Below are 26040 nucleotides of genomic sequence, written 5' to 3'. Positions count from 1 at the left end.
TTTTTTTTTTTTAAGAATTTCAGATAAATTCTTTTATTTATTTATTCATTTATTTATTTTAGAGACAGGGTCACATTCTGTTACCCAGCCTAGAATGCAGTGGCATGATCATAGTTACTGCAGCCTTGAACTCTTGGGATCAACTGATCTCCAAACTCAGCCTCTAGAGGGGCTAAACTACACACGTGCCACTATGTTAGGCTAATTTTTTAATTTATTTTGATTTTTTAGAGGCAGGGTCTCACTATGCTTTTCAGGCTGGTGTTGAACTCCTGACCTCAAGCAATCCTCCAGCCTCCCAAAACACTGGGATTACAAGCATGAGCCACTGCAACTTGGCCCTAAATTTAAATATATGCCATTATTATAACATCAAATTCGTACTCTGAGAGAATAATGCTTTAACTTCCCCCCAAATAAGGAAAACATCTTTTATATATATTTATGGTCAAAGTACTGTCTACTGTTTTTTTTTCATTATGGTGCTCCATGCATCATGGTAAAAACAAGGTAAGTATAGTGTTAGTCTAAAAATAAGTACAACAGGACAACTAGAGGATACTTAATATCAGTAGGTCAGGTATCTTCAAGTTTGGAAAATATGTGAATTATAACTTAAAATTTTGTAAAATAATGGTTCGACATAGAAGTCAACACTTCTTGATCTCTAATTTTAACATTATATGAAATTGAGGCTTTCGATATATATGTTTCTACCATGGATGTACTTAAAACATGATTTTTTGCATTTTACTCAAAAGGGTTATGTAGTTAACTTCATTTAATACTTCAAACAGAACTTTGTGGCATATTATATTTATATTACAGGTTAGAAAAGGAGATTAAGAAATCTTAAGTGGGGGATAAATAATTGAGCCTAGTATTCAGAGTCTAAATTCTGGGATAAAGGATTACATAGAAATTTTTCAATAGCACAGAGCATATTCGAGCAGAGTTTCTATTCAAGTGTCCTGTGGCTAATGATTCCATGCCCCAATAATTTAAAAAGCAATGACATAAATTTTAGTAGAATGACATTATTACTTATTATCTAAGTAATTCCAAAAAGTTATTACCCATGTAATGAGCTGCAACTGTGAAATATATCTTATAATTATTTAAAAGGGATATTATTTGTTTTTTGGCATAACAGGTAAAACTCTAAATACTGTATCATGTTTAAACAACAAAAAAACCCATCTATCTACTTAGTATCATAGAAGTCATTGGGTATAATACCACTTACAGAATTGCAAACCTTTTTATATGAAATGTTTATATTAATAATTCTAAAAAATTTTTCAAATAACATAAAAATACTTAAAATGCACTTAACTAAATGCTAAGTTCTTAGGTAAGAAGGATGAAATACATATTCTAAAAAATCCAAGCAAATATGCTCTCTTTAATAAAGCCAAATTTCATGTTTATAGTGTCTGGAGAGACAAAGCAAAAAAAGAAATGTGATAGACTGTATAATTTTTATTGGCAAATAAAACAGAGATTTTCATAAGAAAAAAAGGCAATATTCATACGAACGTTTCAAGAGCTGCTCTTTCATAAAGGCCAACCATTCTAGGTAAGTGAAGTTATTCCTTCAAGCTAAATAAATGAAGTCATCAAACACATTTTGGTTAATATTACTTGATATTTCCTGAAACATGACATTCAACTATTTCAGGAGACAGCTTATGGTTTTTTGTTTTGTTTTGTTTTTGTTTTTGTTTTTGTTTTTTTTCCGAGATGGAGTTATCCTCTTTTCGCCCAAGCTGGAGTGCTGTGACACAATCTTGGCCACTGCAACCTACTTCTCCCGGGTTCAAGCGATTCTACTGCCTCAGCCTCCTGAGTAGCTGGAATTGCAGGCGCCCACCACCACCTCTGGCTAATTTTTGTGTTTTTAGTAGAGACAGAGTTTCACCATGTTCGCTAGGCTGTTTGGAAACTCCTGACCTCAAGTGATCCACCCTCTTTGGCTTCCCAAAATGCTGGAATAACAGGCGTGAGCTTATATGTACTTCTTTTTACGAAACTTCCACTAGAAAGCATTTAGCTCTCTGTTAAGTCTAGAATCAAGAAATCAAGAAATCTTGTTTTGGTGATTGAAAGAAAAGAACAATATTGAGATGTTAGTGTGTAGGTTAAGACAATATTGGATTATGCAAATAAAAGTCTCCTTAAGCTTCTGAATATCATTCATTTTATATCCAATGCAGATTTCAACAAATTCATTATTTATTATTAATACAAAAAAACCTAAATCAATTTATTCTGTGTTGTTTTCCCCAACATCGCTAATGTGTTGATATCTTTTTAACAGCACTGCCTTCTGGTGGGCAAAATGAGCTGCAAAATAAATGACTCTGAAACCCAGACAAGTGATCCATCGGATAAGAAAATTTATTGGTGGTAAACTTTTGAAAACTAGAGGATATATGCAAAATGGGGAGAGAAAGATTATGTGGTTTGGCATAATATGAATTGAGCCCTTCTTAGAATAAACAAGAAACATGACCAGTTACTTTTTGAAAACTCTTCTGGTTGATGAAAATGGGATTATTAGCTAGAGAAGGATGTTCTTCTCCCTGCTTCTCGTGGCAGAAGGACATCCATCAATATCATTTTAAATTGTAACAATTTATTTCAATGAGTTTTTTAAAGGATGGAGAATAAATACTACCCTTATACCCAGAAAAAATTATTACTTACATTGAGATCTGTATTACATGAAAGCAATTTAGAGAGGCATTTGATGGCATCATTTAGATTATTTATAGTGAATAGGTTAAAATTTACTTAATTTTCTTTCATAGAATTGGTTATTGTTTTATAGAATTGTTAATTTTGAACAGTTGCTAATTATTCATTGTTTTGTAGAATTGTTTATTAGAACTGAAATTATGCTTTTGAATGTTTTTCAAAGTAGCAATTATTATCTTATGTATGTAATGGCTTTCAGAATTTGTACTTAGTGTTTTACTATTTCTATTTCAAAAACTTGCATTATCACAAAAACATAAATCTCACTCACATAAAGACATGACATTTTTTAAATAGTAAAGATCATAAATGGAACAGATGTCAGCTAATGACAATCAGAAAATATTTCAATGAGCTCATTATAATCGAGAATTACATTTTAATTGATTTATTAGTCAACAATTTGCATTCGTATTGTTAAGTCGAGTATAAAGTTAAGTATTTTGACATATTTTAGATTATCTTATTGGTAATTAAAGAATTGCCAGTTAATCATCTACTATCAAGTTATGTATATGTGACACTGATATTTTGCTGTGAGGTAACCAATACTTACTCATGAGAATGCATTCCACTCTCATTTAATTTTGAAAATTGATTTTTAATAAAATAAATCCAAGAAAATAGAATTGTTCTCATATAACGCAATTTCTATGGCATAAAAATTACAGTATAAACTATTTGTTGTCCTCACATTCTTTTACAACACTTAATTATTTTTTAAGAATTATTATTACAAGTCTACCATATCTTGTCTGACATTTATTCAGCATTACTGCTTGCTAAAAACAACCAAGAAAATAAATCATGAATCTCTTGACTGATATTTTCAAGGAGTAAGTTTTCTTGTCTTCTAGGTACTTGAGGATTATAAGTATTGAGTATAATAGACAAAAATACTCAATTTTCATAAATTTTACAAACAATGATTAACTTCAAAAATAACTTTCTGGACTAAATATTAACAAACATAACATTCATAATAATGCATGTATTGGCCAGGTGTGATGACTCATGTTTGTAATCCCAGCACTTTGAGAAACTGAGGAGGGCAGATCACCTGAGGTCAGGAGTTCGAGACCAGCCTGGCCAACATGGCAAAACCCTGTCTGTACTAAAAATACAAAAATTAGCCAGGGGTGCTGGCATGCGTTGTAATCCCAGCTACTCAGAAGACTGAGGCATGAGAATCGCTTGAACCCAGGAGGCAGAGTTTGCAGTGAGCCGAGATCTCGCCACTGCACTCCAGCCTGGGCAACAGAGTGAGACTCTGTCTAACTAACTAACTAACTAACTAACTAACTAACTAACTAAATAAATAAATAAATAAATAAACAAATAAATAAAGCATGTACTGCAATTCACTAAAAATACAGTGACTAAGCATTTCATGAAATTGTAATAAACTCCATTTCAGGTATTACTTATGCTACTAGCTATATTGTATTTTATAAATATAAAGACATGTAATAATTATAGAGTCTCATATAGGGCTAAAATACATGAATTACCATCTTTCAGTTTTATATGACATTTTAATCAGTCAATGTAATATAGCTAATGGCTTTTAGTACTAAGAATCTGAAGGCCCATTTCTATCTATTCACTATTTCTGACGGGCTACCTCACCTTGAAGTAGTGAGCAACCTCAGAAACTGTGAGATTAATCTACTAGAAAGAGCTCTGAATATTCAGCCATTCTAGATTTGGAATTCCCTATTTCCATTCTCACAGCAACACCCCTCTGACTTGATTGATATAAATATATATCCCTGGATACATTAGGCGATTTTCAGTGCTCTGAGGTGCCAATATGCAATAAAGAAAATAAAGGAGAATCTGAACACATGGCTGCATAAAAACAAACTGAAAGTAGTGTATATGTACGTAAAAGAGAGAGAGAGAGTGTGTATCTATGTGTGTGTGTATGTGTGTGTAGATTGCAGGTGCCATAATACCTTTATCGTCCCAAATATACACTTTTAATTTGATTAGATATAGTCTTAGCATAATATTTTCCTGTGGTTTCATATACACAAGAACATTTGCTTTATAGGAAGAACAAGTGTGTGGCTTCCCCTTTTCATGTTCACCGATATATATGACATAATACTTGTCTCAATGAGCTTATGGAGGATTATAGAGTTTTGAAAGATAAATGTTTATAATAATACCATTGTTTAATGTCCTTCTAAAATTATAAGCCTTAGAATATCTTATATGTAAAGGACTTTTAATAACATGGATATGTTGTGCTAATATTTACCAAAAAAGATGAATCATATCAAGGGAGGTTAAGTCATTTCTCAGAGATAAGTATTTAGTAAACAAACTGGCACAAGTCCTAGACAGTTTCTTAGAACACTATTGTGACGTGTTTATCATCATTGATTTTTTTTCTTAAAGTTATGAAGCACTGAACAGTATTTACGTAAATTTGCAAGAGAGTCAATAATTATAACCACAGGATTAAAGGAAAATAATACATAAATAATAAAATGAATGTCTATAACATTTATAACAAAAAGTATCACTAATAACAGTATGCTAAATTTACCTAATGTACAATTGGTAATTTGTTAAATAAAACATGATCTATTTTAGGAAAGAACAAAAATGGCAATATTGATCTAAATTATTTACTTTTTTATTTGTATTTTTTAAGAGAGAGAGTCTTGCTCTGTCACCCAGGCTGGAGTGTGGTGGCACGATCTCGGCTCACAGCAACCTCCTTCTGGCTTCAAGCTATTCTCCTGCATTAGCCTCCTGATTATAGGCATGCGCTACCATGCCTGGCAATTTTTTTTTTTTTTTTTTTAGTAGAGATTGGTTTTCACCATGTTGGCCAGGTTGGTCTTCTGGTCTTGAACTCCTGACCTCAAGAGATCCACCCTCCTTGGTCTCCCAAAGTGCTGGGATTACAGGTGTGAGCCACCATGCCTGGTCTGAATTATATACTTTGGATATGATTTCTCAAAATTCTGGCATGTATGAATGCTAAGTCTTATTTAATAACATGTATTTGAAGATTAAAATGAGGTGATATATGTAGAAAACTCAATACAATGTCTGAAATCTAATAGACATTTACAAAAATATAAGTATTAAAATACATTATATGGAAGTGCTCATTAGGGAAATAACTTTAGAGCTCAGTGTCTCTTAATTGCAAAGTCTTAACCAAAATATAACTGGAAATGAAAAAAAAATCATACTTTACTTTTATCGCTTCTGAATACGTAAAGACAAGAGTGTCCACTTGAAAAAAACAGGAGGAGAAAATTTTGCAATAAAAGCAACTGAACTTTTTTCGTGGATGGACAGTCTAACATCCTTGTAGTTACAGAGCAAGGGTAAGGCTGATACTGAGGAGCATGCAAGAGTGCAGTAGTACAGGCACTTTCCACAAAGGATATTATCATTATGGTTGTCATAAATCTTTTACATTATTTTGAAAATTAAAAACTTTATTAAGTTGACAGACTCTGTAAGTTATTTGTAAACCAATAATTACTTAAATCTCAAACTCTATTACCATTTTCTCTGAGAACTCTAGAGAGATGCTCTCAAATATAAGTGAATAAAGAAATCATAAATTTAAATACTTCCTAAAAAATATTAGGGGTGAACTAATTTATTGAGTTTCTTATTTTAGATATGTTCCTCAAAGGAAAACATTGTCTAATAATAGTTATAAAATTCTCAATGCATTTTAAATACTAATGTATAATATTTTAACATGTTTTATCTGTTGTATTACTGAAGAACACTTTACTAAATATGGCTGCCTGGTAGTTGATCCTTTCTTTCAAATCTGTAGGACTATCTCATTTTTCTGTTATAATCTTCAGTGCAATTTTATGGAAGGTTATCTTTAACAAATGTTTTATGTATTATTAATAAAAGTTCAGGGCACTGGTATCATTACGTTGAGGTTGCTGTCATTAGCAGAAATAGGCACAGAATGTAGAAAATAAGACGTCTTCTAGACATACTCCTCACAATGTAATAAATGTGTTTGAATAAATGAGGTTAACAGTTAAGAACTTCAAAGAATTACTAGCTGATAATTGATTATTAATATCAAATGAGGACATAGCTCACATATCAATAATTAATAATCAATGAATACAAAATATTTGATTTTCAGAATTTTTGTCATCTGCCAATGAGTAAGCTATAACTTTCATGGTTCGAAATGGGTTTTTATCATTTAATATTAACATCTGAAAACATTTTTAAGAGGTCATTCCTAATTTCTAGTAAAATAACATTTCAAGATGATTCCCATAAATAGTCAAGAAAAATGTAGTGCTATTCTAAGTAGAGATAAGCAACAAGTCCTCATGTAAACATGTATCTCTGATTTACTAGGGCCAGGTGCGGTGGCTCACACCTATAATCCCAGCACTTTAGGAGGCTGAGGCGAGAGGATTACAAGGTCAAGAGATCCAGACCATCCTGGCCAACACGGTGAAACTCTGTCTCTACTAAAAATACAAAAAAAAAAAATAGCTGGGCGTGGTGGCAGGTCCCTGTAATCCCAGCTACTTGGGAGGTTGAGGCAGGAGAATTGCTTGAGCCCAGGAGGCGGAGCTTGCAGTGAGATCACACAAGTGCACTCCAGCCTGGGCAACAGAGACTCCATCTCAAAAAAAAAAAGAAAAAAAAGTTAGTAGTCTAAAAGCCACAATGTGTGTGAAATTTCTGAACCACGTGCTAGCTAATAATAGTGAAAGGAATGACAAACATCATCTTGAAATTGTTATTGCATTATAAAAGAAAACATGTTCCTAGATAGCAGTTGGATAAACATAATTTCTACTACTTCAGATGATATGATTTATATAGCCCAAGGCAATAAAGTATCAAGAAGAAAGCTACAGTACACTTATTTTAATATAATAGCATACAAATATGATTTAAGATAAACCTGAAACCCTGAAACCCTTCATAAGAAGGAAGATGTGTACCTAGTAAACTTAAAATGCATGTATCGTTTAAATGCACATCATACAGCACATCTTGAAGTAAAAATTCCCCTTTGCAACACAAAAGTATAAAACTTGGAGTTAATAGGAGTGCTTTGAGGATAAGTAAGTCTAATAATTTCACATATAAAATAACAAACAATACTTCAGTTTGCTGAAAATGCACACAAATAGTTTGGGAATCCCTGGAAGAACAGTCTTACATAATTCATTTGAACAAAGTATATCTAGCTAAATTATTTAAAAATACAAATGCAAGTGTTTTTTATTCTTCAGCAATATAGACACACAGATGACCCAACATGGAAAAAAATACATTGTAAAAGTCAGTCAGTTGTGGGGAAATGTGCACAGAGGATTTTATTTGGACTTGTTATAAATAAGCAAGATTGTATCGACAATCTAGAGAGCCTCTGAAGTGTAACTACCCTTTCAGCATTTCAGAAGACCATGTAAGCTTAGTAACTACTTCATGTTCATTTTTAAATTTTTGTAGAACATTGAAAAAGATAAAAACAGTACACATATCTTTCTATTCAAAAACGAGGGAAAAAACTGGACAACTGTGCTTTACTCCTTAGACAGGCTTGGGGTTGGGATGCCTTTGGGAAGGGAAAGGTGAGCAACGAAGCCCAAAATGTAGACTAAGAAGAGCCAACACGTGAATGGAGACACCAGAGGGAACAATCTAAGAAAAGTCTGTGATATGCCATCACTATGATCAGCAGAAGCACAAGTTAATGGAAGCCTTTTATTGAAGGATGACAATCTACATAGACTAATTTATTATCTCGATGAGTAAACTTCAAAATTTAAGAATGTGACTATAGAGGAAAGAGTCTTCCAACATTAGAATAATGTGGCCTATTAGCATACTAGGAGCTATCGCCAACTTTTAATGCATAAATATGTTCTAGCCTTTTTGTAGAAAATTAACTAGGTGGCAGTGACTAAATAGTTGGGTCTCCATGAAACACATTTTGAGGAAGCCCATTTGCCAATACATAGAAGAGACACAACACCAACTCTTAGGGAAAATGGTTGGTGGAGTAGTTCAATCACCACAATATAGGGAATAAATAAAATAAAGTTGACGTTTTCAAGAGCACTGTATGAAGGTGGAAAACATCAACAGAGAATACCCATTAGCCCTGGAAAATCCTCATAGGGCTCAAAATGGCTGTAAAATCACACTGAGTATTTTTAATTATCATTACTTTCTCATTTTTGACTTTCTATTCAAAGCAGCATCACATCTCTTTTTTTCTTTCTTTTATGAGTTTATGTAATTGTTATCTTAAAGCAATCATTTCTTACCTTTGATTCTTGAACTTTCTTGATTTTTTTCCTGCTGGAAATAAAACAGAAAATAGGTCAAAATATGTAATTAAATATGTGGTCAACAGTTTCATATAAAATTTCACTATAGAAGGATCAAAATGATTTTTGTACGTATTCCCAGAAACATGATTCTCACCTTTAAAAATATTTACATACAATTTTTTTGAGAGAGCATTTTGCTCTGTTGCCCAGGCTGGAGTGCAATGACATGAACATGGTTCACTGAAGCCTTGACCTCCCAGGCTCAAGTGATCCTCCCACCGCAGCCTCCTAAGTAGCTGGGACTACAGGCATATATCATTATTCCAGGCTAATTTCTTTTTTATTTTTTGTAGAGACGAGGCTTCCTTATTTTGCCCGGGGTGGTCTTGAACTCCTAGGCTCAAGCAATCCTCCTGCCTCAGCCTCTCAAACTGCTAAGATTAGAGGGGTGAGCCCCCATACCCCATCTTATGTAAAATATTTTATTGGGGTAGTAATAACTCTTGGTGGGCATATAGTTCTCTAAGAAATCACTAAATTGTATGAATATGGATTTATAAATAAATAAGCAAATGGTTAATGAATAATAAATAATCATGCTTCTCAAATGCCTTAGGCCATTCCATTTAATCCTAACAGATATTAAATAATATCTTCAGAATTTGCTTTCAATGGCTCTGCATTAATCATAAATTGTTGGTGAAGGAATAAGTTTAGGCACAAACATAGAGGAGAATTTTACTAAGAAAGCACAAAAGACTTTTCAACTGTCTTTGCTTTAGTTTAACTTAGAATTGGACCCCATCTCACTTCTTTAAGGCTAAAGTTGACAACAATTCTATTATTTATTCAAAAGCTGCTCCAGTCAAACTTGTCTTTCAGTTTGACATTCTCCTTATTAGTTACCAAGCAACCCCAAAAGAATTAACTTGCTTTCAACTTTTAAAGTGGATATTGTGCACTAACTTCTCAATTAATATGCAAACACAGTTTACCCTGTCTAAAAGTTTCAGGGTCTCACACTGAAAATAACTTTGAAATATGTTTCTAAGAAAAAAATGACAATGACATATAAACTGAACTGCAGAACTGTATGAATGCCAATACATTTTGGCAAAAGTGTAAGAAAATATAAAGAACTGATTTTGTTGCAAAGATTAATCCAAGATTTAGAATTTGAGAATAAAATGCATAATGACAAATGTGTATTTATTGAATCAGCTAACCTAGTGATATAATCCTGTTAGGCTTTAAAACTTGGTATTCTAATTCTCTCATCCGAACTCACCTAACCTCTGTGTTTGAATTCTGTTCTGCTCTTTATTAATTGTTTGATTGTTTAATTTAATTTAGTTTAAACTAAATTGTTTAATTTAGTTTAAGGTCACTTAAACTAAAATTTAAATGTGCATTACTTGTATTAAAAATACATTAGTTTTTCATAATTATATAACTAGCAGGCTTAAGTTTTCCGAAAGAACATTTGTTAATGAGAATCTCTCTCTCCCTCCCTCTCCTCTATTAACATTAATTCATTCATTCAGTCAGTCATTTATTCATTCATTATTTCACCAAATATGTATGGATCACTTTTTATGTGCCAGACACTATACCTGGTGATAAGACTATACGGGATGAACAAAATAAAAAAAATTTGTGTCCTCATGGAGCAGACTGTATAAATTTTATTCAGAAAAGATATGCTATAGAAGGTGACAGTGTTGGAGTAGAGTGACTGCAATTATACATATAGCCACAGGGATAAATTGATTTTTGAATAAAATTCTGAATGAGGTGAGCATGATCCAAGCATATACATGTGAAAAACATGTCCTAGGGAAGAAAAAAATTTCAAATGTCCTCAGTCACATGCAAGAGTTCTTAGCATTGTCAAAAATATTAAGGAGACCACTGTGTGTGGACTGGATTGAAGGAAGGAAATTTAGTAGGAAATACAATCTGGGTGGTAATAGGAGCCAGACAGACAAGCACTTGGGGCATTTGGTAGGACTTTGGTTTTTACTCTGACATAGCTGAGAAAACATATACATTTCTTCTCAGGGGGTAACATTATCTGGATTACATTTAAATAGAATCATTTTGGCTGTCTATTGAGAATAGGTTGAAAGGGCAAGGGCAAAGTCAAGGAGACCATTAAAGAAAGTATTACAGTAATCCAGGTGGGCTGTGACAAAAACATGGAACAATGTGGTAGCAGTGTATTTGGAATACCTATTTAGAGCAAGGTTTGCTTATAGATTAAAATTTTGCTGTGAGAAAGCCAACAAGGATGACTCCAAGAGTCTGAGCTGCTAGAAGGATAGAAATACATACTTATTCCTTCTTCACCTGTCTTGCAGCACTGCCACACTCTGAGATTTTCTTCTAGTTCCCTGGCTACCCCTATTGAGTTTCCTTTACTGCTTCCTCTTTTCCTAAGCACTAGCATCCTAGGCATTAAGGTCTTATCTTTTTTCCATATAGCTCATTCTTTTATCAATCTTATCTAATTTCCTAGCCTTAAGTTTCGTTCTACTGCTAAGGATTTATATATCTAAACCAACCTCACCATTGAACATCAGACTCACATATTCAACTGTCTTTTTACATTCCTACTTGGATTTCTAATAACATGGCCTATCTGTAATGTTTCAAACTGAATTTCTGATCTTTCCTTACTTCCTTGACCACCTTTTTCATCTTAGTTTCAGGTAACTCCATTCTTCTAGTTGTGCATATCCTTAGTGTCACCCTGTGTTACTCTGTCTCTTAAGAGATAATAAACCTCAAATTTTCATTAGTATGATTTTTAAACATATCGACTTTGAAATTATTTTGACTATAATTCCAAGGATTCAAAGTAGGTAGATAAAACTCATAGGACATATTTCAACCAGATACATAAAGTTTGAAGCCACTAGCATAGTATAAATTATCACTCTATAAATTAGAACATAGAGTAGAGCTCACTGATCTCTAACTGAGTATTGCAAAATGTATAAGAAAAATATAAAGTCAAATTAGCCAACAAAAGAGGATGGAAGCATTAAAAAAAGGAGAAAAATCAAGAGATCAGGGAATTATGAAATCCCAAAGAACATGTTATTTAGAAGGAAATTTTCAATAGCACAGAATTATTCTGAGAAGTCAAGTCCAATTATGTCTAAGAAAATGCCCATTCATCATAATGACATAGATAGAATCACTGACTTTAGATAAAACATTTTTTGGTGCTCATACAGGATTAAAAGTCCAAGTTACCTAAGGAAGGAGAAGAGGGTGACTGAGATATGTTCAAAGTGGGAAAAATTACATGATGGAAACACGACTAGGAATAAAAAGCCTGTTATGGTGTGGAAACTAAAGTCCATAGAGGTATTATGTTTGTTGTTTATTGACTTTTTGCTTTATTTTGTTTAGTTTTGTAATACTACATGATTATTTATATCACTGAGATTTGAGAATATATAAATGATGGAAGATACATAGTAGAAAATGAGAGGATTAGAATTAAAAAAAGAGAGAGTATGACCAATTGTATAAGGTTATTGAAAGGGTGGATGTGATAGAATGTAATTGGGGACAAAAATTAGGTAGAAAGAAGACCAGTCTCTGTAATAGAACAGATGGGAACAGGAAGGCTTAGTCATAGATGCAGGAGGTGTCTAGGTTTGATATGATGAATTAAACATGTTCGATCTCTGATGATTTATTTTCTTTATGTAATAGAAGGAAAGGTGGTTGGCTAATTGTGGAAGTTTAGTGTTTTGTCTGAAATTTGAGAAGATAGAGAAGATTTTAAGTGCATTGCTTTTTGCAACAGTAGGTGAGAAGAATCACACATATAGGTTAGTATGATTGAGCCAATCCTAGTTGAGTTTTGTCATCATAAATTTGTAACAATCTTAGGCTTAGTTTACCTATAGTTGAATAGGCATTTCATTGATATTACATTGCATTGTATTTGTTTTCTAAAATCAAGTTCTCTACTGTACAGTTTTATATAATTATAAATTGCCAAAGCAATCTGCCTAAATATTCTATAAACAAGAAATATTTAAGAAGCATGAATTTGGAGAAGGGAAACTAGTAATTAATTAGTGGACTGGAAAGAATGACAATAGATTTGCAAAGTGAGAAGGACACTTACGGGTAAACTCGTGCATTACTGTCAAAGTTGTATAAACCCCTTTCACTAGAGACTTATTTAGGATTTGCAAATAGTAACCGCTTCAATTTGCTTCTACTACTTCAGTGTTACCTTATTCACAATGGCAATATAGATTTTCCACAATTTTATTTTACAAACTTCATGTTCAAAATATGTACTTTAAATGAAGAAACATTATAAAGAAAATTGTGATTATTTAATTGTGTGAGAACTCATGAGTGATCAGAAACATTAGTTATTCTGTCCACACAATTCATTTGAGCAACATTCTTACGTTAGGAAGACTTAGGTCTTGTCCATAATAGCAGAATGTTTATATTTCTAGTTATAACTTAATTTTAACATTCTTTCAAAATATTTTCTAATAAAGTGAATTTGACTTAAAATAAGAAATATATTTGGTTATGTGTCAAAGCTAAATAATAGCAAACTATTCATGTTTTACCTTGTACTATGCTATTTCTTGGAAGAATTCCAAAGTGCTGTGTATTAATTACATCAGCATACTTCACGAAATCCAGTCCAGTAATGTAAGATGGCTAAAAGCTCTAGCAGACAGTATGATAAAGATTAGCAAAGACAACCTGGGAAGAAGTATGGCTTTACAATAAATACAAGAGTCAACAATATGGTATCTTAAATAATTTTAAACAGAAATAAAGTAAATGTAATGTAACTAAACCAATGTAAAATTAAGTCAAATTGGGATACACAGTAGTTGTACAAATGAGCTATAATGGTTCTAAAGCATCTAAACAAACTGGGGTTTAGCAAACAACACCAAAACACCATGTTGCTAGTCTTTTAACTGGGCCAAATATTACCACACTAGGAGATATTAAGGATATTTCTTATCCAGTATCTGGATTTATGACATAAAGATTATTAACTTTTGATGATGGCTATGTTATAACATGAAAATGGATTTCTCCCGATGAAACATTAAGAATTCCTGGCTATAATATCTTCAAACATAATTTACCTGTTTCCTTCCTTCTTACTGAGAAGCAAATGTTCTATAGAAAGGGAAGAAATCATCTAAATGCTAAATGCTAAGTGCGTCATCTCCACTGTAACAGCATTGAGGTAGTAAACATTAGACTATCAATGAATTGTCCTCCCTTTCCATACTATAAGCTTAAATTATTTGAAGGGAGAGCCACACAGATAATACCCTTGAGTACTCTTTTATAATGTGTATCCATATGATGTTACATGAATGAGACTAGTCATGTGCATTCTGGTCAATACCAAGAATACTACAGACTTCCTTTCACATGGAGGGACCTAAGAGTGAAGCACATGCAGACAGAATTGAGTTGGTCCCCTAAAGAGTGAAACTGACGCTCTCTGACTCTGAGAGAGTATACATAGTCCTTTGCACTATACATAAAAATAACTTGTTTATATAAAAAAGGAAGCAGAAGATATCAAGTAGATATAAGGCAAGGTTCTTTTGCCTTTTAACATGGGAGTAATGAGGAAAAAAAAATCTAGTTTGCTATTGTTTTTCTTGATCCCCATGTGACTTGTTTGCATTTGGTCATTAATAAAAAACATACAGTAAGACTATGTTATTCTAGATAAAAAACAGAATTAACATGACTATTTTTAAAAACAAGTCAAAATTAAAAGGAAAATCCCGGTGAAAATTTCTTCTATCTCACTTCAGCAATATTGGAAAGTTATTTTCTTTTTAAGAAATTTCCTGTTAAGCAAACATAGCATTTCCTTTAGTTGAATAGATGGCATAAGTTGAGAAACTATGAAGTCCAGGAGAAAAAATGCTCTACTTATTTATGATTTTTCTTTCACTAATATGTACAATAAAGCACATTCAAGCTGTATTTAGCTTGACTATATGCTGAAAATAAGTTAATTTCTCTCATGGGATTTGAGAAAAGTCAAATGTATGGAAGACTTTTACTGGTATATCGAATAAAGCCTAAAATAAATCAATAAACATAAAAATTTACAAATTAGCAAAAGACAGAATCCTGCAGTAGTCAAAAGTGATATATTCTAGCTAAAGTAATCTTTCTATCAACCCATATTATCCATAGTTCTTCCTACATTAAACTGATGATATAATTCACCAAGTGTCCTTATGTATACATACTTCAGTGCTCAGGTGTGAGTGGGTGATTTTAAACTCATGAATAATTGTCAATAGATCCTAACACTGAAAATAGTCAATGGATAAAAATAAAGTATATAAAAATATAAATTTTGTGGGAAATATACATACGGGTAAACCTTACTAATTTTAGCAGGCTGCCTAGTTGAATTTCCTTCTCAGAACTCTTCCCTTCTGTCTGATTGTAATTATTACTTCCCAGACAAATGCTACCAATTAAAAATGGTTTTAAAAGTGATAATTTGCAGCACATTCATCATATATTTGTTCTCATGTGCTACATGGGAGAAGTATAAAATATTTAAGTGTTTAAAAAGATATTATTAGATCTACTAAGTAATATGGATTGTAAATTCTTGGAAGTTGAGAATAGGAGAATGTCTCATAGATCCAGTCTCCAATAATCCCACAACAAATTTATTCTGTGCTATTCTGACACATGAATACTTATGAACATGTGAGTTTCCCTCCCCAAAGTCACTTACATACACATACATATAGGTACACACACACATGCACACATTTTATCAAAACCATCTACTTTGGTGGTAGCAATTAAATTATAAAAATGCCTGGAAAATAGAGGGGAGATGGTTGGCATAGAAAAAAAATGCCTGAAAAATAGAGATATTGTCACTCATAATCCACTATATCAAGTGTACTCAAATTTGGAGTCATACATATATTATCAGTAAACTATAAAGCTAATTTTCATTCTACTTTATTTAATCACAATCTTATCATCTTTTATTTAAAATGCTTTTTCTTAGAATTTGAATCATGTCCCTGATCCAGTCTTAACCTCCTCAACAAGGCCTTCCCTGAATATTCTATCTAAATCAGTGCCTCCATTATTATTTATCTTAACTGGTTTTTTTTTCATTTTTCACAAAAGTCACTACTTCTAAGAATAATGTATGCTTGTCCATTGTCTGTTCCCCCCACTGGATTGTATCTTCTATGAGGAAAGGTATTCTGCAGTCTCAACTGGCATATCCTCAATGTGTTAGAGGATATGGAAGTCGACACTTTTCCAACAGAGTCTTCAAACTCCAGAATTCAATAGTCAGGGGGAGGGATGGGCAGAGACACACACAAATATATGCCATAAAATGTGATATTCAATAGTGGAATCATGTATCAAATCTAGATAGTACAGTCCAGAGAGGAATGTATTCTTTCTCAGCTTGGGCAGCTGAAGGTGAGCTGTAAGAAGGTGGGGAACTAAAGAATTTACAAAGAAAGATGAGATGGTTAAAAAAAAAAAAAAAGTAGTTTATCTCCACAGCAAAGTGAAAAAGCACTTTCTATCTAGAGGACATAGCATAGACAAAGTTATAGATTCAAAAGAGTGTGTGATAAGACTGCAAAACAGCAAGTAGTATTGCAGTAGTGCAGAGTTGGAACAGTTAAGTTGCTAAACAAGGTTGGGCAAAGAGTATGTTTCAAGGATTCATGGAGGAATGAAAGTAATTTTCTTATGTTGATAAGAAATGTCATTAGATTTATTAGTAGCCTAATGAATATATATTTAAATACAACCTGCAGAAGTTATAGAATGTCAGTCAACAGTCAACCAACTTCTCCTTTGGTTTAATATTTTGATGTGAAGGTATTCATTCCAATGCTAAAATTGTAATAGCTTCTTACTGTATATTCATACTGCATTTGCTGTGTTTATGTAATTTTCAGTAAGAAAATCTAGAGAGAACTTGTGATTGGGTTGAGATATTCTCAGTATTGCCCCAAATTATAAAGAACATAAAAAAGATATCAACAACATGCACTTGACAAACAAAATCGAACTAGGACAGAATTTACCACTAGAATTTAAAAGAAATTGTATTGTTATTTTATTGCATACATATTCTGATATTATATATTACATTTAGAAGTTATATGAAGCAGGCCGGGCTTGGTGGCTCAGGCCCGTAATCCCAGCACTTTGGGAGGCCGAGGAGGACGTATCACCTGAAGTCAAGAATTCAAGACCAGCCTGACCAACATGGAGAAACCTCATCTCTACTAAAAGTCTAAAATCAGCCTGGTTTGGTGGTGCAGGCCTGTAATCCCAGCTACTCAGGAGACGGAGCCAGGAGAATCACCCGAACCCAGGTCATGGAGGTTGTGGTTAGCTGAGATTGTGCCATTGCACTCCAGCTTGAGCAACAAGAGTGAAACTCCATCTCCCCCCAAAAAAAGATGTTATATGAAGCAAATTCATGTGTGTCTAAATTGAAAATAATAGGAAAATATATTTCCCATTATGGGAAATATTACTCATAGTTTGGAAGTATTTGTAAACATCAGAAATTTTATTGTTGTTGTTGTTTGCTTGTTTTTCACCAAGATCATGTATGTTCAAGTCCAATGGATATGACATATACACTTAATCAAATCAATACATGCGGTGTCAAATAAAGTCTTTAAGAATTTTCCTAGTGTCATAATGGACATCTTCGATTCATGGACTCATGAAAGACATAAACACACTGACTTTCACACAGTGAGAAGCATGGGCTGGGTTAAGGAATTGCAGCCATTTAGGGCAGAAAATATAGCATGGATAGGGGATGGATCAGGTAGTGAGATATGTTAGAAAATAACACAAAGTCTCATATTAAGCATAATGGATAATTGAAATAGTGAAAAGGGCAATTATACAATATACTTTTAAAAACCTCTCCACGGTACCCACACATATAGGCACTCCTCTCCATAATAAATTAGAAACTTATTTACTTCTCGATGTATGTTAATTTGAGGATTTGAAAAATACTATGGAAAAGAAAATGTTCTTTTATCTAATATGTGATAGAAGATTTTAAAAGTTATGTACATCCTTCTTACAACATCATTGTTTTGTACTACTACGCTTTGAGATGAACTATGGGGAAAATCTAAAAGTAATATACAATCATACCTCAAACATATTGCCGGTTCAGTTCCAGACCACTGCCATGAAGTAAATATTGCAGTAAAGTGAGTCACCTGAATTTTGCAGTTTCCCAGTGCATGTTATGTTTACACTGTACTGTAGTCTATTAAATGCGTAGGAGCATTATGTGTAAAAATCAAAAGTACTTTACTGCTAAAAAATGCTAATAATCATATCAGCCTTCAGTGAGTCATAATTTTTTGCTGTTGGTAGGTCTTGCTTCAGTGTTGATACCTGTCAACTGATCAGAGTGGTGGTTGTTGAAGGTTAGGGTGGATGTGGTAATTTCTTAAAATTAAAAAAAATGAAGCTTGCTGTATTAATTCTTTCTTTCGTGGAAGATTTCTCTGTAGCATGTAATGCATTTCATGGATTTTATCTAGAGTAGAACTTCTTTCACAATTAGAGTCAATTCTCTCAAAGCCTACCACTGCTTTGTCAACTAAGTTTACGTAATATTCTAAACCCTTTGTTGTCGTTTCAACAACGTTGACAGCATCTTCACAAGGAGTAGATTCCATTTCAAGCAACCACTTTCTTTGCTCATTCATAAGAAGCAACTCTTTGTCTATTCAAATTTTACTGTAAGATTGTGGCAATTTAGTCACATTTTCAAGCTTCACTTCTAGTTCTAGTTCTTTTGCTATTTCCACAACATCTGCAGTTACTTCCTTCAGTGAAGGGTGGAATCATGGCAAGTAATCTATGAGGCTGCAATCACCTTCTCCAAAACTCCTGTTTAAGTTGATATTTTGACCTCTTTCTATGAATCATGAATGTTCTTAATGAGATCTAGAATGGTGAATCCTTTCCAAAAGGTTTTAAATTTACTTTGCCCAGAGCCAGATCCATCAGAGAAATCACTGTCTATGACAGCTAAAGTTTTACAAAATATATTTCTTAGATGATAAGAACTGAATGTCAAAATTATTTCTTGCTTTATGTGCTACAGAATGAATGTTTCGTTAGCAGGCATGAAAGCACATTAGTCTCCTTATAAATCTACATCCGCCCTTATGGGATGACCAGGTACATTGTGAAAGAGGAGTAATATTTGAAAAGGGATCTTTTTTCTGAGCAGTCGTTCTCAATAATGAGCTTAAAACATTCAGTAAACCATGCTGTAAACAGGTGTGCTATCATACAAGCTTTCTTCTTTCATTTATAGAGCACAGGCAGAGTAATTTACCATAATTCTTAAGGACCTCAGGGTTTTCAGAATGGTAAATGAGCATTTGTTTCAACTTGAATGCTGCTTCCCCAGCAGCATTAACCCCTACCAAGAGAATGAACCTGTTTTTTCAAGGTTTGAAGTCAGATGTTGACTTCTTTCTCGCTAAGAAAGTGGTGAATGGCACATTTTTTTTTCATAGGAGGTTGTTTCATCCACATTGAAAATCTCTTGTTCAGTGTAGCCACCTTCACGAACTATCTTAGGTTTTCTTGATAACTTTCTGCAATTTCTGCATCAGCACTTGGTGCTTCGTCTTGCACTCTTATGTTAGAGAGTCAGCTTCTTTCCTTAAACCACGTGAACCAACGTCTGCTAGCTTCCAGCTTTTCTTCTGCAGCTTTCTCGCGTCTCTCAACCTTCACAGAATTGAAAACTGAGAATTTTGCTCCGAATTATGCTTTGGCTTGGGGGCAGATTGTGCTTATTTTGATTTTTTAGCCAGACCATTGAAACTTTCCTCATATCAGAAATAAAGCTGTTTCACTTTCTCATTACTCACATATTCACTAAAGTAGCACTTTTAATTTCCTTTGAGAACATTTCCTTTGTACTCACAGCTTGGCTAAATATTGGGTGCAAGAGGCTTAGCTTTCAGCCTGTCTCAGCTTTTGTTATAACTTTCTTAGTAAGCTTAATCATTTCTAGCCTTTGATTTAAAGTGAGAGACATGCAATTCTTCCTTTCACTTGAACACTTAGAGGCCATTGCAGGTTTATTAATTGGCCTAATTTCAGTATTATTGCATCTCAGGGAATAGGGAGGCCTGAGGAGAGGGAGACAGACATGGTAACAGCTGGTCTGGTGGAGCAGTCAGAACATACACATTTACAGATTAATTTCAATATACTATAAAGGTGCAGTTCATGGTGCTCTGAAACACTAACAATGGTAACATCAAGCTCTCTTCCTGATTTGATCATCACAACTTCATGTTTCTGTCAAAATATCACATGTATCCCATAAATATACACAAATATTATGTACCTGTAATAATTTAAAATTTTTAAAATGTTTTAAAAGATCATTGATCACTAGAACAGATATAATAATAATGAAAAAGTTCAAAATATTGTGGGAATTATCAAAATGTGGCACAGTGATATAAAATAAGCACATGCTGTTTTTAAAAAATGACACCAACAGACTTGCTTAAAACCAGGCTATCACGAACCTTCCATTTGTAAAAAATGCAGTGTCTACAAAGTGCAATCAGATAAGGTACAGTATAAAGAGGTGTGCTTGTTGCTAATGGGCCTCTTTTCCAGTTATTAACTGAAATGGAAATAAAATAAATTATTTTTTAAACGACTGGACAATTTTTGTTAGCATTCTTAGGCAACATTCCCTAGTGAAAGAATTAACTTGGAAACATTTAAAGGCTATACCTATTTAATTTTACAATATGTTATGAGTTTTTTAAGAGGATAATGAGGAAGGCAGCATTTTTCATATATATAAAACATTCTAACTCACTTTTAGATATTCGATCCCATTTTTGTCTGACGAAATTTGAAATATCATTGGAACACATTAAGTTTCTTATTATCATCTTGCCATTTTAGTAGGCTATTGACACACTAAATATCCACTCACTATTTGAACACGGGTTTTTTTATTTGGAATGTACATGTCTCGCACTATGCTAGAAAATATGAGTTAACTAAAAATAGCATAGATGTCTGATCTCTGAAGTTCATATTCTATCTGGAAAGACAAATAGCTTTTACTTACAACACAATGTTAAAGAATTTGTAGGGTGATGTGGAAACAAGGATGTGAAGAGCAACTGCATTTGCTGAGTTACAGGGCAAAGGGAGAGTCTCCAAGTGAAACTGCTACTTGAGCTAAGAATTAAAGGATGGCAAAGTAATTTACTGGGGGAAAAGAGCATTAAGCTGCTCAAAGGCACAGAGTTGTAAACTCTTTAATCTTTTGGGAGGAACTGTGAACAGTTAAGCATAGCCAACTGCATATTCTTTGGACATGAGGATTATATAAAAATACATTCAAGACAGTTTTCTCCTAGTTCCAGGAGAAAATTTATGCCTGGCTAAATATTATAGCTGAAGCTATTTGGTAAAGAGCCACATAAATTAAATAAACATGCCAATTATTATGACAGCTTTTTCAGTGTATTTTTAGAGTGCGATAAATAATGATGATTTTTAAAAACAAATCACTAATTAAAATAGTTGTAATTAACAGAAATATAAATCATGAATTAATGATTTGGTTGTGAAAATTAGTGAATTTGCATGATTTAAAATGTAGACATGTACACATATGTAGGAATTCCTTCTATAATATGTTTATCCCTTAATAGATTTGGGTTTCTAATTTATTAGGTCTGCAAACAGCCCATAAGTAAGAGTTGTCATAGGAATCTAATCATTTGGTTTGCGAATTCCCAGTGACTGAGGGTAGAGGATGCCTTATCTAGTAACATAAATTTTAGACAGACAACAAATAAATAAGATTTATTATTGAAAATATGTTTTACACAAAAATAACTATACTCTGTGATATAGAAAATATAAAGACTTATTTCCAGATACCCCCAGGTAAGCCCAAATGAACACAAGACACTCTGGGCACAGGCAACTCAGTTTCTTCATAAAGAGATAAGCGCAAAGTAGGTCAATAGCATGGAGTCTCAGTACAGAACACAACCAGGGCTTACCATGGGAGACAGAGAATTGGTTGTAGATCTATGAAAATAATGTTGGGACTAGTTTTATTAGTTGAGAAATAATAAAAATGATAATGATAAGATGAAAACACATATCATTCTTACTATGTAGCATGCAATTTTTAAGTTCTTTACCTATATCTCCTTTAAAGTGCCCAAAAATCACATCTAGTTTTCCCTGCTTTCACCCTCACAGCTGGAGGGTTCATGGAGTTCTTCAGGGGATGACGATTGTGCTATGCAGAGCAGCATTTCTAAGCCAAGTGTGAGTTCATGTGAGTAGAGCCAAACACGAGTCAAATTTCCATTAAAAAACTATGAGTTCCACCAGGCACGGTGGCTCACACCTGTAATCCCAGCACTTTCGGAGGCTGAGGCAGGTGGATCACCTGAGGTCAGGAGTTTGAAACCAGTCTGGCCAACATGGTGAAGCCCCGTCTCAACTAAAAATACAAAAATTAGCCGGACGTGGTAGTGGGGGCCTGCAATCCCAGCTTTTTGGGAGACTGAGGCAGGAGGATTGCTTGAATCTGGGAGGCGGAAGTTGCAGTGAGCCAAGATCGCACCACTACACTCCAGCCTGGGCAACAAGAGAGAAACTCCGTCTCAAAAACAAAAACAAAAACAAAAGCAAACAACGAAAAACTATGAGTTCTCCATATAGTATGTCCTTAAAATAAGTAAAAGAATATTTGTCAGGATTTTCATTCCTGTTTTGGCAGGTACGTAGTAAAGGTTATCATATAACCTTTTTAACTCAGCCTAATTTTAACTAAAAATTTAGCGAGCCTGGAGCATTATGTTTACAATTGTTCATGTTAAAGCCTATTCCCAGCCAGGCGCAGTGGCTCACGCCTGTAATCCCAGAAGCTTAGGAGGCTGAAGCAGGACTATCACTTGGGGTCAGGAGATCGAGACCAGTCTGGTCAGGTCAACATGGTGAAAACCATCTCTACTAAAAATACAAAAATTAACTGGGTGTGGTGGCGCGCGCTTGTATTCTCAGCTACTAGCGAGGCTGAGGTGGAAGAATTGCTCGAACCCGGGAGGCAGAGGTTGCAGTGAGTGGAGATGGTGACACTGCACTCCAGCCTCCAGCCTGGGCCACAAAGCGAGACTCAGTATCAAAAACAGAAACAAACAAGCAAAAAAAACCCACCTATTCCCTTGAAAAACATACAATGTGCTCTAAGGACTAAAATATATTGCAAGATTTAGAAAAAAACAAAACCCTAGAATAATTTACATTGGTAACATTCAAGAACCTGTTATAAACAAAGATATAATTATGGTGGTAAATCAGTCATCTAAGATCTTCACTATTATCAGTATTATTTTCTTCCTCTTTAGGAAAATGCTGAATTACTGCACATGTACATTTAATACCATTATACACACACACACACATGAATGAGACAAATCTGATTGAATTTATAAGTATATTATTATTCCAGAGCTTTTGTTGATTTCAAGTAGAATAAAGTCATCAAGAAAATGGATGCAAAGATGTCAATAAGAAATAACAATAAATGATGGAAAGTGTCAGAGCTGTTGGCTTATGGTAATATTATAAATTAGATATTCTGAAGAAGATATTCTCTTGGAGTTCTGGGGTTCCAAATTAAAAGAGGTAGCTGAAAATTGAAGCAGTCAGATGATGCTGAAACTTTGGACATTTTTAACTCAGTATATCCTATAAAGTGAGGGTAAACAAAGGGTCTTAAGAGAGTGCAAACTGAAGTTTTGGAGCTAAGATGTTGGCATAATGCTGAAACTCTTCAAGTGGTATATTTGGATCATATGGTAATTTCTTGAAAATCTACAAATTTATATCTCTGGGGAAATATATACATACACACACACACACACACACATATATATAGTCAATAAATCAGTAAAGAGAATATAGATATGTGTTTCCATGCAAGTAAGGGGATTATCATAAATTCAGTGATAAACTTACGGGAAGATAAAAGATCTTCACAAGTAGTATTGCTAGCCAATGGGAAGTGGTTGAACACCAGAGTGAGAGAAAGCTTTGAAGATTTGCTTTTGACTCAACATCTACCCAACTCTAAATGCTTTACCAATGGATGCTCTTTACATCAGGAATGTAACATATATGTTTGCAAAAGAAAGCCCACTATTAGCAAGATAATTTTAATGTAACCCCAATCCCTAGCTGGAGTGAACTGGCTGATTACATATATGTGCTCATGTATTCTTCCACCTACCCTATTTCAAAATAACAAAAGTGTATGGATTACAAACTAAAAGCATTACATCTTCACAATGTTGTTTGTTTGAAAGAATTCAAAGGTAAACTTCTCAGTAGGAGAGTTGCATCTTGTGGGAGATCAGAGGTGGTTCTATGGTGCCTTTGAGTCTCAACCCTGTAGTCTCTTCTCTACCTTTCTCTTGAATTAAGTTAGGATTAACAAGGAACACTGGTTGGCTATCTGCCATGCCGCTACAAAGGAAGAATAGCTAATCTTTCTGTGAAACATGACCTTGCAGATGAAAATAACTAGACCAATCAGAAGCACAATTTCCATACTAGAGAAATCAAAGGCAACATGAACAACATAAAGCATCTGAAACAATTACAATTTTAAAATAAGCATGATGACTATACTTCAGAAAAGAGTTTAGCAAAATAAAATAAGAACAAGAAAGACTAAAGAAAACCTAAGTGAAAATATCAGGCAAGAGAAAACGATAGTTGACATAACAAATATGAGATAGGAGTTAAATAGCAGGATAAATGAAGCTGAATTATTAGTAAAGAAGAAGATTGAATTAAGGCAAATAATTCTGGAAAGAAAGAACATATATCAAAAATGTTAAGTGATATAGGTTTTTAAGTAGCAGATCCATTAACAGTTCATAAGAACTCCAGAAAAATAGAAACATAAAAATAGAAAGTAGAAAAGAGTTAAATAAGTTGTAAAATAAATTTTCCACAAGTGAATACACCATCTAGAATTGAAAAGTTTTTTTAAATGGCAAATAGGGTAGAATAATAAATTCACAAATACTTGCACAGAACAAAATTTAAAGGGACTAATTACAAATACATATGTATATTTAATTCTGGAAAAAATAATACTCATACAGGAAAAATAATTATATTGACATCATATTCTCAAAAGCAAAATGCTTTTAATGACAATTGAATATTTTAAGATTAGCAATTAAACGTTACAACTTTTATATGTCATTTTATAATATAAATATCCTTAGGAATAAAAGGATCAAAAAATAGCTTCAATGTTATGGACTGTCAATAATTCAGGATAGTTCTGAACTATTTCTATTTAAATAATTTAATAATAATTTAATTAATAAATGTAATAACTTAGTATTTAATTATTACATAACCATTTTTGCCTTTCACCTTGAAAATCACTCTTGGAAAAAAGACTTTATTAAAAATAAAACTCCAGGAGAATTTGACAAGAAAATAATTTTATGACTTCAGATATACTTTACTTAAACAAAGTATAAAAACAAAAAGAGCGAGAGACAAACTAGTTCCATACGAAGGGAACTGGAAAGGCATGTTTGGGGTTGGGGGAGTAGAAAACAAAGGAATTTTAACTTTATCTAAAACTTTGTCCTTTGATGGGAAGATATAAATGTTAATGAAGTTAATAAACTAATAAAGAGAAAAACTGTATTTGTAGATTAACTGGAAGAAATTAGGTCTATAAAATGAAAGCAGGAAATAGAAAAAAAGAGTACAGTAAAAATATACATGGCAGAGGAGATAAAACCTAATGTAACAGTAATAATAA

General features: G+C 33.3%; 1 protein-coding gene across 3 annotated transcripts in view; it reads right to left on the bottom strand.

The window, feature by feature from the left end:
• Window positions 1-26040, bottom strand: part of FSTL5 (follistatin like 5) — a 1059117-nt gene that overhangs the window by 917332 nt on the left and 115745 nt on the right. For 2 of the 3 annotated variants that reach the window (XM_031935304.1, XM_031935305.1), the window contains exon 3: window positions 9069-9099. In XM_031935304.1, coding sequence (XP_031791164.1) covers window positions 9069-9099 — 31 coding nt within the window. Of the gene's footprint in view, window positions 1-9068; window positions 9103-26040 lie in introns of all 3 variants that reach the window. The other variant, XM_031935303.1, reaches the window with a different exon arrangement.

Source organism: Piliocolobus tephrosceles, chromosome 3 (assembly GCF_002776525.5).
Source record: "Piliocolobus tephrosceles isolate RC106 chromosome 3, ASM277652v3, whole genome shotgun sequence".
NCBI lineage: Eukaryota > Metazoa > Chordata > Mammalia > Primates > Cercopithecidae > Piliocolobus > Piliocolobus tephrosceles.
This window is presented reverse-complemented; position numbering and strand designations above follow the sequence as displayed.